Source organism: Peromyscus maniculatus, chromosome 7 (assembly GCF_049852395.1).
Source record: "Peromyscus maniculatus bairdii isolate BWxNUB_F1_BW_parent chromosome 7, HU_Pman_BW_mat_3.1, whole genome shotgun sequence".
Classification (NCBI taxonomy): Eukaryota; Metazoa; Chordata; class Mammalia; order Rodentia; family Cricetidae; genus Peromyscus; species Peromyscus maniculatus.
Window position 1 is genome coordinate 54,986,850 of NC_134858.1, and position 13,706 is coordinate 55,000,555.

The 13,706-nt window shown below is 45.0% G+C and overlaps 1 protein-coding gene across 2 annotated transcripts in view; it reads right to left on the reverse strand.

The window, feature by feature from the left end:
- Window positions 1–10,310, reverse strand: part of Arid3b (AT-rich interaction domain 3B) — a 50,298-nt gene extending 39,988 nt beyond the window's left edge. The window contains exons 1-2 of one of the 2 annotated variants that reach the window (XR_001579378.3): window positions 10,154–10,310; window positions 7,051–7,659 (exon numbers count right to left, since the gene is read on the reverse strand). Coding sequence is in view for 1 of the 2 variants with exons in the window: in XM_016004072.3 (XP_015859558.1) it covers window positions 7,051–7,584 (534 nt within the window). In the remaining variant the exon portion in view is untranslated. The remainder of the gene's footprint in view (window positions 1–7,050; window positions 7,660–10,153) is intronic. The other variant, XM_016004072.3, reaches the window with a different exon arrangement.
- Between the last annotated feature and the right edge of the window lie 3,396 nt (window positions 10,311–13,706).

Genomic DNA, 13,706 nt, shown 5'->3' on the forward strand with positions numbered 1-13,706 from the left:
AGCCAGTTATCATTTCCGAAACACTCACATAGCCCTGTGCTAACATGGAAAGCAGAACAAAGTACATGGTTCATGTTTCCACAAGCCTGAATAGTTTCAGGGGACTCTAGAATACTTATGTTTGGCCACAGCCTAGAAAACCTAAAGGAATTGTCCTCAACTAGTATCTAGGATTTACATCTTACCTACCAAGCCAGTAAGGACTAAAAATTAGAGCCTTAAGAAGTACTTAGGATGGCCGAGCAGTGGTGGTGCACACCTCTAATCCCTGCACTCAGCAGGCAGAGCCGAGAAGATCTGTGAGTTTTGAGGCCAGCCTGGTCTACAGAGCAGGACAGGTACCAAAACTACACAGAGAAACCCTGTCTCAAAAAAACAAAAAACAAAACAAACAAAAAGTACTTAGGAATTAATGACAATTCAACCTAACTTTAGACATTATATGCTTTTTACAAAGATGGTTCACATTTCTATTTTTCTTCTACCTTTGTAGCATCTATAAAACAACCTCAGGGCAGGCAGTGGTATCCCAAGCCTTTAACCCTGGTACTCAGAAGGCAGAGCCAGGCTGATCTCTGTGAGTTCAAGCCAGCCTGATCTACAGAGCAAGATCCAGGATGGGCACCAAAACTACACAGAGAAACCCTGTCTCGAAAAACAAAAAACCAACCCCAATGAAGGTGGGAGAAGTACCATCCCTCTGGAAACCGAAGTCCTCTTGGGTCCAGTGCAGATAGTTAAAGTGCTTTTTCAAAGCACTGTAACCAACAAGTGGTGGAGCTAGCATCTAGAGCCACACCTCCTGTCTCTCAAACGAAGACTGATCTCATAATCAAATCTGCTAGTAGGTAACATGTTTGTCAAGTATCTGCCTTAATCTTTGGGGGTTAACTGTGGAGGGGCAACCAAGCTCTCTCATAAACTTCCATAAATATCATGGATAGTTCACAGAGCTAGACTGGAAGAGCCTCAAGGTGTAGATCTCAACCAACACTCTCCCAGGTATAGTGTGTTTACTGTAATGACTACCTAAGGCCATAAACTCAAAATGGACATTAAAAATAGAATTAAGAAAAAAGTGTAGTGACACACACTTTTAATCCTAGCACTCAAGAGGCAGAGGCAGGCAGATTTCTGTAGTTTGAGGCCAGCCTGGTCTATATAGCAAGTTTTAGGCCAGCCAAAGCTACATAGTGAGACCCTATCTCAATCAACTAATTAATTAATTAAGATAAAAAAAAAAACAGGAAAGAAGGTGGACATGGTAGTATAGACCTTTAATCTCAGCACCTGGGAGGCAGAGGCAGACAGATCTCTTGAGTTCGAGGCTACAGAGAGTGTTTCAGGACAGCCAGGGCTACACAGAGAAAACCTGACTGGAAAAACCAAAAAAGAAAGAATAGAGAATACACAAAAATACCTTGTTTCAAAAATCAAAACAAAGCAAAGAAAAAAATAAATAAGCAACAGCAAAAATAACCAGAAATGAAGACAACTCAAGGCTGTCAAACTCCTCAGCTACTAAGAGCAGTGCACAAACACCAATCTTTGAAAGCACAGCCTACTCTGCCTAAGGAAACGATGGACAGCAGGGTTTCTCAACCTTGGCACCTTCGACCAGACAATTCCTTGCTGGGAGTGAGCAAATCTTGTCCAATACTCCATGTGATGTTTAGCAGCCTCAATGGCTCTTCTCACTAGATGCTAGGAGTACACATCTGCTTCCAGATGCAGGCACAGCACTGCTAAATGTCAAGCAGTAAAGAAGGATCAGCTTCAGCTGAGAGCCTCTGATCTAGACAGACAGTGATTCCAGATACTGGGCGCATGAAGACACACTACAGAGAAAATGGAAAGTGCCTTTTCTTTCCAGTCAACAGTTTAATCAAGTTTTGCAAACCCCTCAAATGTTTTGCATGAAGTACTTATCAATTATGTACCAAGTAGGCCTACTGATGGGCCCACACACAAGAAGGACAGATCCTGGAAAGCAGTTTGTCAGAGCATTAGAATAAAAGGACAGATGCCACACTGCAAGCTAATTACCCAGCAGGAATTAATCTCACATAGTAAGACAAGACTAATTTGATTTTTTGAGACAAAGTCTCATGTAGCACAGCCTGTCTTCAAGCTCAACTACATAGCCAAATATTATTTTGAACTTCTGATTTTCTTTCCTTTACCTCCCAAATGCTATACTGCAGAAGTATGTCACCATGTCATTTATGGGATGCTGGGGATAAAGCTCAGGGTTTATGTGTGCCGGGTAAGCACTCTGCCAAATGAATTACACTTGAGCCCAATTTCCATTTTTGTATGCCATTAATAATCACTTTATTAACTGCACACAAATTCAATGATTTAGTTAAACAAACTAAACCAAGTCATGCTCCTTTCTGTCTACCAGTGCACATCAAACTAAATGATCTTCCCACCTGCCTTGGAGCTTCCTTGGCATCTACCCTGCAGAGGTGCTGCCACAGGCTAGAGGCAGCAAACAGCCCCCAGATGTTCACAACTGGCAATACCCTGTTCTCACTAACATGTAATCAGCAAGCTTTAAGAAGGGTTAGGAATTCTTCAGTTGCAAGTTTTCTGAAATATGATTCTTCCATCCTAGAAGGCAACTCTGAACAAAGCATTGTACAACAAACACATGGGACTGAGGAGAGGCCAATCCTTACTGAGCAATGAACCCCAGTGAATTTCAGTGCTTTGCACTGAGCTGGCAATGCAAAGCCACACATATTGAAAGTGTCCGGCAAAGCACGCAGAAAAGCAGACATATAAACTCTAGCCTCCACATGCCTATCAAACTATCCCTCATCTTCCTGTTCTATGGAAGGAAACCTAGCTCTACTAATGGGCTCAAGACAAAGCCTGTATTGCCGAAACACCCACTATCCAGGCAGCAGAAGACCACCCCTAAAGGGCCAGCACCCCCGCCCCAAGTTGGCTGAGTGACCTCCTTTGAGAAAAGGGACACTCAGTTCTTTGTTGTCTTGTTTTACAATTATTTACTCTGCCCATAGAAATCTGACGGGTTTTAGAATGCTGGGCTCCATAGTATTATCCATCTTCCCATCACCCTGGTGTCAGAGAATGAGCCAAGCCTTAGAAGCAAATATTTTGCAAGGCTTTCTTTGAGAAGAGAATCCATGAGGTAATTTTGATCCTATGTGCTGTAAGAACAGGATTTCAGAAACAAAGGCTAACTGTGCTGCCCTTAAGCATTCCAGTTCGTAAATGACTGTCCAGCCCCTCACCAACTCCTGTAAAACACTTTCTGAGAATTCTACACAATGCTGTACAGAGGGGGGGAAATCACCTCTTCTACTTTGGTATGTATATGAATGTTTGAAAAACAACATTTGTTTTAGAATATCTGCATCACAGAGCAGCCTCAGCAGGGTTTCAGCGGAGTTAAGTTACCGCATCCCACCTCCAACCCTAACTTGAGGTTGCTGCAACACCACTGCTAGACATCTGGCTCCCTGAGGGAGAGCCATGGCTGCAGTAGATAGCCCTGGCACAAAGACTCTGCCCCAATAGATTGTTTGGAATAAAGGACACTATAACTCATTAACAATTAAGATCTTGTGTCAACTGTAAAAGGTCTTTGAATTGTTGCTGTAGCAAGTGCTACTTAACTTCTCTCTAAAAGTTAATTACTTAAAGAACAAAAGACTGAAGAACAAAAACAGCTAGTCTCATGGTCTGATGATTTTTACAGGCTCTCTCAGAGCTACGCTTTTAGTCTTCTGTCCAAAGCATAACTACACACACACACACACACACACACACACACACACACACACAGAGAGAGAGAGAGAGAGAGAGAGAGAGAGAGAGAGAGAGAGAGAGAGAGAGAGAGAAAAAATTTAAATAACTAAAGCAAGGTTTCAAACAAGGAAGGAGGGTGGGGAGGATGGCACGCACATCTGGTAAAGGCACCTGCCACTAAGCCAGCCTGGGTTCGATTCCTGAGCCCACAGGGTGTAAAGAGAACTGACTCCCACAAGTTGTCCTCTGACCTCTGTGTACCACTATGGCATGCACATGCCCATGTACATACACAAAAATCAATAAAGTGTAGTAAAAAGTTAACTCTCACACAAAACAACAACAAAAATAAAGCAAAGGAGGGGCCCAAAGACCAACCTGAAAAACTAAGTTTCCAAGAGGAACAAGAAGTGGCCGTCAAAGGTTTTAAGACACCGTTCCTCACTGTTTCCCTGACAGAGTTCTTCTCTACATTCAGGAGGAAGGTAAATTTAGAATGAAGCATTAGGCTTTAGCTACTCTGGCATTTATGAAAACATTTCTGGCAGGTGTTCTGCCAAACAGTCTATATTTAGTATGTATGCCTCAGAAACTTAAATGAACTCAAAGGGTTTGAGCTGCCAACAGCCAGCCTCCAGAGCACTGGGCTGTGCAGCCACAGGGCGGCTGCCATACAGAACGCTGGGCTGGGCGCCCTGCCACAACGTCCACGTGTGCACGCACACGCCAGTCCTGAAGAGTCTCTTTTTTCAAAGCTCTAATGGCTTGACCTCAACACCTGCTGCACTTCCTGAAGACAGACAGGCTCTGGAGCTCCACTTGTTCCTCACACACGGCTGCACTTTCTAGGAATGACCGCACACACACAGGGGCTGGCCAGCTGCCAAGGCGGGGGCAGCCGCCGCCTCGGGCCTGAACTTTCCCAGCGCTGTCAGGGCGGTTCCCGCTGTAAGCTGACTCAGCGGCCGGCATGGAACTGTGCCAACCACACAGCAGTTCAGGGGCTGCCGGCAATTCACAGATGTTTTACTAAACCAAAGAAATCAGCCAGGAGGCAGATCTGGGCTGGAGGCCAGGTGCCGCTGTCGTGGAAGCTGGGGTTCTGATTCTAGTCTTGGCTTCGCTGCTACCCCCTTGGGTGATCCGCGTCTCCCAGCACCTTCTCTGCCTCAGAGGGATGCCCGCCCGTTAGGATGTGGAAGAGGAAGGCCTAACAGCTGTACAAGACAACTCCTGCAGCACATCTGCCGTGTGCGTGGCACCAAACAGGCATTCACATGGTTCACTTGTTCTCTTTACAACATCCTTGAGAAATGCCTTCTTATTAGCAGTACTAGTACCGTGGTTACTTTGTACCCCACGAAGGCCTCAAATTCATAACCCTCCTGTCTCAGTCTCACAAATTTAGTTTTTGAATATAAACCATACTTAGCTTCATTATTTTCAACGTGCAGTTGATAAAACACAGGCTCAGAACAAATTAGTATGCTACCAAGAGATGGGATTAGAACCTACTTCTGACACTACTGTTAAAAAAGTCAGGTAAACTGCACAGGGCTCCTTGGGTCAAGCTGCCTATTTTTCAGCTTCCAAAGGACCTTTTCAACTATGACTTCCCAGGTGCCCTTTTGTAAGCCATAGCTCTTCACAAATGGCTTCTAAGTAGCATCAATGGACTACATAGATGGTGTATATGTAAACTCAGAATATCTAGGTACTAGTGGCCTTACCATGAAAAATGCCCTGCCTATAACACCAACAAATCACCCTGGAACAACTTACCATTGCTCTCATACTTTGAACAGTGAAAAACTGCATTGTAGGTCACAAAGAAATTATAAAGACAAAGGCTTAGTTGAGAAGAGATCCCCTAGGCTCCACCCTCCAAAACAATTCACCATTAGGACTCTACTGCCTGCCTTTATAGAAAAAACTTCCTACTAACATGCTGGAGGCCCTAGTCCCTAGCACCACCAAACTCTAGCTCCCCCCTCCCAAAGAAACAAGCAAAACTCCCTAGTTGACTCTGATATGCAATCATGTTTGGAACTAATTTCAACTTTCTTTGAGTAAAAAGGGAGTTCTAAGGTCTCCCTTCCCTCTTTCTTTTTCTTTTCTTTTTTTTTTCCGAGACAGGGTTTCTCTGTATAGTTTTGGTGCTTGTCCTGGATCTCGCTCTGTAGCCTCAAACTCAGAGACTCGCCTGGCTCTGCCTCCCAAGTGCTGGGATTAAAGGCGTGTGCCACTGCTGCCTGGCCCCTCTTTCTAACCAAACGATGTAAAGATAAAACAGAATGTCTATAAGGCTCTCTGTTGAGAAATATACATAAGTGCTTTTTAGCAGCTATATTCAACTTCAAAACAACAAAAGAACATGATTTACTTGGTTTACTTGGAGCTAAGAAACTCATAGGAAAAAAAATTCTACATTCCTACAAGAAAAACTAATTAGAACCATGAATTTCATTATTTAAAAATGTGTAGTCCTGGCTGGCCTGGAACTTAGTATTCAGACCAGGTTAGCCTTGTCTCTGCCTACCAAGTACTGAAATTACAGGTGTATACCACCACATCCAACTCCTTTATTTTTTATTTTATTATTACGATTACTACTTCTACTATTACTATATTATCTTCCGGTTTTTGAGACAGGGTTTCATTCTAGAACTCATGGTGAGTCTCTTCTTCCGCCACCTCCTAAGTGCTGGAATTACAAGTGTGAACTAGCCACTCTGTTTATTAGATAGTCCTAACGAAACACAGCTCATTCTTCCTTTAAAAAATAAAAGGAGAGCCGGGTGGTGGTGGCACATGCCTTTAATCCCAGCACTTGGGGGAGGCAGAGCCAGGCAGATCTCTGTCAGTTTGAGGCCAGCCTGGTCTACAGAGCGAGATCCAGGACAGGCTCCAAAACTATACAGAGAAACCCTGTCTCGGAAAAAAAAAAACAAACAAGAAAAAGGAGAGATTCTTTAACAGAAACCTGGAACAAACTGCATTAACAGTAACTTATACACTCTAATGCTTTAATAAAAAGAACCATCACTTAATATTTTTGTGGTCCTAGAGACTGAATCTAAAGTCCTACACTATCATGGAGCTATACCCTCAGTTCAAGCAGACAAATGCTGAGAAAAACTTCCGTCTATTCATATTCATAGTCAGTGCCATGGGTGAGAAGGCATGGTGCCCGCTCCTGCCCATCCAGCACCCTCTGCAGCTGACCTATAGGTAGAAAAAATGGCCTCCCATAGCAGAAAGACTGACCTGCTTAAGCTGCTCATCCAGATTCCAGCTTGGCTGCCCAGCTGTGGAGATGGAAGGTGGGGCCTTGGAAGTATCTTTGGTATGGTCTTCTCTAGCTTGTTGTCCCTGTGGTGGGAGTCCAGGTGCTGGAAGCAGGCTGGACATGGGTGCTGCTCTGGGGTCTTGGCGAGTTGCTTTTTGCACATGGAAAAATCTGGAAGCAGCCTGGGCCTCTTTTTCAGCCACCTCTGCAACATCATCATCTCCATCTTCGTCTTCCAGACCTCCTTCCTCTTCCTCGGGTTCGGAGTTCACATTGCTCTGCTCATATACTTGGCTCACTGGTGTGGCTGGTGTGACTCTGGCTAAGGGACCCAGAACAGGGCTACCAGGAGGTCTCCCAGGTGTGACTGAAAGGAGAGCAGACTGGACGCCTAGCTTGGGGGCATACAGAAACTGTGCTTCTCTTGTCTGCTGCGGGTTCTGCTTCTCTCTGGCATCCATCTGTAGAGGAGCCTGGTGTGGCTGCTTTTGTTGCTGCTGCAGAGGCTCCATTACTGGCTGTCTCAGGCTTCACCCACAGACCGGCATGGCTCTCAACCTGGGCACAGCCCAGCACGCGCACTGGGTCTGTATTTTAAGTGAGTAACCAAAACCACAAGGGAGGAAGAGGGGGAAAAAACTATGTAAAACAGGTACAAAAGATTTTCTTTTCTCCAGTAAAGTTCTGAATACTAAACGCTCCTAAACCTGAATTTCAAGATGAGTAAGTTGTAGGGCATGGTGGGTGGGGAGGGAAAGTTATAAAGAAGAGAACAGGACCTAAGAGGGGAAAGGGGGTAAACATCACGAGTGGTAGATTTAAGCATTCTTTAAAAAAGAAGATATTTAAGTTTGCTAACAACTGAGTTCTCATCTCTTACTCTCTACATTATCAAACAGTTATCTACTGGGCTTGCACTGTGCAGGGGTTTGAATTATGAAATTTGTAAGAACTATGAAAACTGCAGTTAACAAAGGCAAAAAATGGACTGACTGCAAAAGAAAGAATATGGCTTATATTCCCAGGCTCTCTGGAGAAGGGGATTCTGACTCAAGCTAGACACAGAGTTATAGCAGACAGACAAAATGACTTTTCTGATGGAAAAAGCAAGACCAAGCAAACTGCTCTTGGCTTAAAACTTCACAAATTTCCCAGATCAAATTGCTGGCCAGCTTGCTGAGTGGACTGAACCAGGCTAAGTGGACATTATAGCCTCCGAAAGAATCCGGTTTCAACAACATGAAAGAAAGAAACATGCAAGGAGGCAAGAGTCTCAAATTGCAAGCTTCCCTCAAAAACAAACAGGGAGGGGGGGAATTCCTCTGGAGATTTTAAAGTTAATTAATTTGAAACAGGTACCAATATTGTCTAAACAAGTCAATTTTTTTTTTTTATAAATCACAAGTAAATCTCCTCACATCCTCTTTCTTTCTGATTCACTTCCACTATATTTATTCTATGAATACAGTAAGAAAAGGCTTGCAGTCCCCAAGGATTCTGGGGGCAGGTTTATCTGCATTCTTACCAATCTGTCTCCAAACACAAACCCCCTTTCACACCCTTCCGCCTCTAACCCTTCCCAGGCTCCCACCTTCAACAAACCTCACTTCAATTATATTTTCTCACAAGTCTTCCTAAGTGAATGGATTACCATGCCAGAGCAAATTTTAGGGTGCAGAGGACTAGCAACGGGGTGTGCAATTTTGTTGCCACATGAAAGGGGAAGCTGTGCTGAGCAGGTTGGGACTTGATATTTGCATTGTCCCAGTGTTTTAGGACTGAGGTGGAAGATGAAATGAATCATCTTGAAATGAAGAAGAAAATGAAATCTTTACCATCTTCAAAAATTCACAGGGGAAGTAATCCCTAACAAGAAAAAATGGCTTTGATTTATAAATGTTTACACTCATATAGGGGTATAATTTTTAAAGCTAGGGAAAAAAATTCAAAACGAAAAACAAAACAAAACAGAGCCATGCTAGACAATTCTCAGTTTGTTTCTTAGAAGCACTTGGTTGTAGCTTTCATAGACTGTTAAAAGATTCAAATTCCAATTTGCTTCTTACTATTCGTACTTCCTCTTAGCAGTTTAGAAAGTATAAGTCACGCCTGCAGGCAATACTTTCATTCCGCTGTAGTTTTTATTCCGTAAGGAAGCCTGAAAGGATTCACACCCAGTTGGCAAAAGTATTCACTTAAAATAAAAACCAATTTGGGGACAAAAATACAAAAACAAAACACACACAAAAGAGTAACAAGCAAGTCACTGGTCATTTAAAAATATTCATGTAATTATTATTAAAGTCAACCAACACAACCGGAATATTTCAACCAACCCCTGCCGGTCAGTGTACAAATGTTTCTTGTCGGGTTGGTACCATCTTCTCTGCAGGCTGCCCTCAGCAGAGGGGGAGGTAGGTGTCCCATTGCCTCTTTATTTAGTAAGACAGAGACGACTCGCTTCTACACCTCACTCGGCACACTCGCCCTCACAGAGCCCGTCCCATCCCAATCCCTAAGCAGCCAGTGATCCAAACAATACTACCAACATTTAGAGAACTTGCGCCTCTGAAATCTAAACCACTTCATCCCTCCATCTCTCGCTCTGTCCTCTAAACTTCCCGGACCTCCAAACCGGGCGCAACGGACCGCTTGCCGCTTCAGACCGGCCTTGCTGACCCTTTCCCTTCCCTTCGTTTGCAGCCGCTGTCCCCGACCCCCTCCAGCCCCTCTTTCTATTCTTGACCCCACTCCCAATGGAGCGCTATCACTTTGACTCCCCCCAAACCCTCTCCGCCAATCTCCAGGCTCTTCTCCAATCACTCAAACCCCACCTAAGCTCGCCCTGAGCTGCCCCGGGGGTCCCTTACCTTCCCCATCCCTTTATCTCAAACCACTTCTCTGGGCACCCGGAGGATCGAGCTCCTCCCGGCCGCTCTCTCACTTTTCCTCAGCGGTCCCCCCCGCTTCGCCGGCCCGCGTCTCCCCTTCACACCTGCCTCGGCTCCCATTTCGGTCCCCTCCACCTGCCACAGCCCCGCTCCCGCCGCGGCTGAAAGAACCCAGACCCGCGCCGCTCACCTATGCGCAGCGTTCCGGGCTCGCAGCTTGGGAGGAGGCAGCCGCTGAGGCCCCGGCGCAGCAGCTGAGCCTCCGACTCCTCCGCAGCTGGGGGCCACAGCCGGGGCGGGGCCCACACCGGAAGCGGTGCCGCGGGGGCCGGGCCGTCGGCCCGGGGCGGGGGAGGGGCAGGCAGGGGCGGGGCCTCACGGGTTGGGGCGGGGCCTGAGGCCGGAAGCAGCTAAAAAGGGAAGGAGGTGGGGGAGTGGAGTGGGGATGAGGCGGAAGTGACTCCTAGGGACCGCCCTCCGGTTAGGCCCGTGGGCGGAAGCTATTTAAGGCGGGCGGAAGCTTCAGCCAATGGGAAAGCGCAGACACAGAGCAGTTCCGGTGGGAGTGCTTTCGCGGGGAGTTGAAAAAAGCAGGGCTAACGACGTCGGCTCTGCTTTCTGGCTGCGGAGGTTGGACGTTGCTTGCAATAAGTTAAAGAGAGGAGTTACGAGTGCTGCGTTTCAGCCAGTCTTCATCAAGCATTCCCGCTTGTTTTTCAGGCTTTCTGTGAACTTTTTAGACTGAGATTCTTCTGTCCCCAGGGGTTCCTGCCACCCTTGGAGCACTACCTCCATCCTCAACCCCACCCTGGTCACAGGAGTTAATATTTTCTTCCCCCAGGTTCCCAAAGGTAGGGGCTATGTGCCGAATCCTGGCACCGCTTATAACACAAACAACAACAACAACAACAGCATACACACCTTGCTTCTGCAACGCTTGGTTGTGAACATCTGTCAGTTTATGCGCACACCTCCGTGTTTTAACTTTCTCCCCTCTGACCATCTTCCTTGATCTAGAGTCTATGTGGTTCACTTAACGTCGAGCTTTACACCAGTTTTCCAATCCCAGTCAAAACCTGGCTTTTAGCAGGCTTTTCTTTCCTTCTTTTCTCCTCCCACTTCCCCCCCCCCCCCCCGCCCCCAACCCGAGACAAGGCCTCTCACTGAATCTGTAGCTCACCTATTTAGCAAGAGTAATTGACCAGCAAGCTCCGGGAATCCTCGTCTCTGCCTCCCCAGCGCTCGGATTACAGGTGTGCACCACGCACGGCTTTTTTACTTAGGTGGTGGGTATCCAAATTTAGGCTCCTATTTTTGGTGCCAAGCACTTTACTGACTAATCCATCTCAGTCCCTGATGAAGACTTTTTTTTTTTTAAATTACAAATTTTTAGTGTGTATCAGGGCACTGAACCATTGCCTCCCACCTTGCTAAAGAACTGTAACATAACTTTTTTTGTCTTTATCATTGCTCAAGAATTGTAACATAACTCTTTGACTTTATCAGAAACTCCAATCTGCTGAAAGCCTCTATTTTATCTCTTACACGTTAACCTCCTTCACTTCCTTCCTTATGCTAGATTCAATGGCATATCATTACAACCCCAATTTTTCAGTCCCCCCCAATTCCTTTTCTTCAACTAAAACCTCTAGCCAGAAGAGACTTAATAATTTTCATGCCTGTATTTTGCTATAGAAAATGATCTGACTGAGCAGATTGGAATCACTAAATTATCAATTAAAAATGAATTCTAAACGGTGGCTTCAAAGTTCATTATATTCTCCTACTCAGCTTGATCCTCACTATCTCTGTGAATCTCTAACTCTGTATTTCACATACCACTTCCCTTGATTACCTTACCATATAAATAACAGAAAATGTAGAATGCCCTAAAATCTAGAAATCTTCTTGTGTGTTCTCAGCCTGTCTTCCCCTTTTACAAATTACACAATCAAAAATACCAAAATTCCTTGTACATGCCTAGCCAGGTCCTCACCTCAGTGTTTTTTGAGCAGTAGACAAAACTCATTTCCTGCCTTCAGTGTTCTTTACCGGTTCTGGAGAGAGAAAACAAAATATGTAGTGTCAGATAAGTACTATGCAGAACAAAGCAGAGTAAAATTAAACAATTGTGTCAGGCAACTTCTATTTTTAGATGCTGGAGAAGAACTCATTGATAAGGTGCTCTTAAACCGAAAGGGGACTGACTTGATAGGGATGAACCACATCTAGTAGATATCTACAGAAAGAATGTTCAAGCAGAAGAGACAGAATATTTGACTGCTCTGAGGTAAGAATGTGTTTGACAGGTTAATAGGAAGAGGAATACGAACAGTAACAAGGAAGCAATACATAGCAAACTAACTTTTATGGCTGAGGGAGGCACAAGTGGTAAAGATTACATCAGGAAGTAGCCAGGTGCTCAACCGTGCAGACCACTGTAGACATAAAAATTATGTTGACAGTCACCACTAACACCAATGGAAAGTTTTGAGCCCCAAAGCGACTTGATCCGTCTAGTCGTGGCAGAGAGGCTACTTGTGGATCTTGAGCCTAGAGAGATTAAAAAGGGAAGCAATAATCCTGGAAGAAGATGATGGTATCCTGAAGTAGTTGATGCCATTACAGCGGGTGAGAAGTGGTCAGATTTCAGGTCTATTTTGAAAGTGAAGCTGCCAGGATTTGCTGGTATTCTGGTTGTGTAGGTTAGAGAAGAGTTAAGAAAGATATCAGGGCCAGGCAGTGGTGTTGCATGATTTAATCCTAGCACTTGGGAGGCAGAAGCAGGTGGATCTCAGTGAGTTCTGAGGCCAGCCCGGTCTACAGAATGAGTTCCAGGACAGCCAGGACTGTTATACAGAGAAACCCTGTCTTGAAAAAAAAAAAAAAAAGATACCAGGTTCGGAGCCCATCTAACTGGGGGATGTTAGCAGATACATGATTAGCAAGAAAAAGGACTACAGAATTGATAGACATAACAATTTGCCATTAGATATTATAACATAATAAAGACATTTCGTTGACTGAAACAAGTCAGTCAGAAAATTACACTCTTTTTTTTTTTTTTTTTTTTTTTTTTTTTGCTTTTTGAGACAGGTTTTCTCTGTGTAGCTTTGGAGCCTTTCCTGGAACTCACTCTGTAGCCCAGGCTGGCCTCGAACTCACAGAGATTCACCTGGCTCTGCCTCCCAAGTGCTGGGATTAAAGGTGTGTGCCACCACTGCCCGGCTGAAAATTACACTCTTGGAACTAGAAAAATATGGAGGGGTGATTATAAATGGATAGCAAAAAGGAAAACATTTTAGTTGGTGGAGTTTGTATTAGTGAGAGTTCTCTAGAGTCATAGAACTTATGGAATGAATCTCTCTCTCTCTCTCTCTCTCTCTCTCTCTCTCTCTGTCTCTCTCTCTGTCTCTCTCTCTCTGTCTCTCTCTCTCTGTCTCTCTCTCTCTCTCTCTCTCTCTCTCTCTCTCTCTCTCTCTCTCTCTCTCTCTGGAATGACTTACAGGATTAGCAGTCCAGCTAATCCAACATTGGCTGGCCGTGAGTGGAAAGTCTAAGAATCTAGTAGTAGCTCAGTCCCACAGGCTGGGTGTCTCAGCTGGTCTCCTATGTATGCTGGAATCCTGAAGAAGTAGGCCCCAATGCCACTGAAGGAATGGATGTGCTAGCAAGGTGAAAGCAAGCAGGCAAAGAAGGACAAAACCTTCCTTCTTCCATATAGGCTTCCAGCAGAAGGTGTA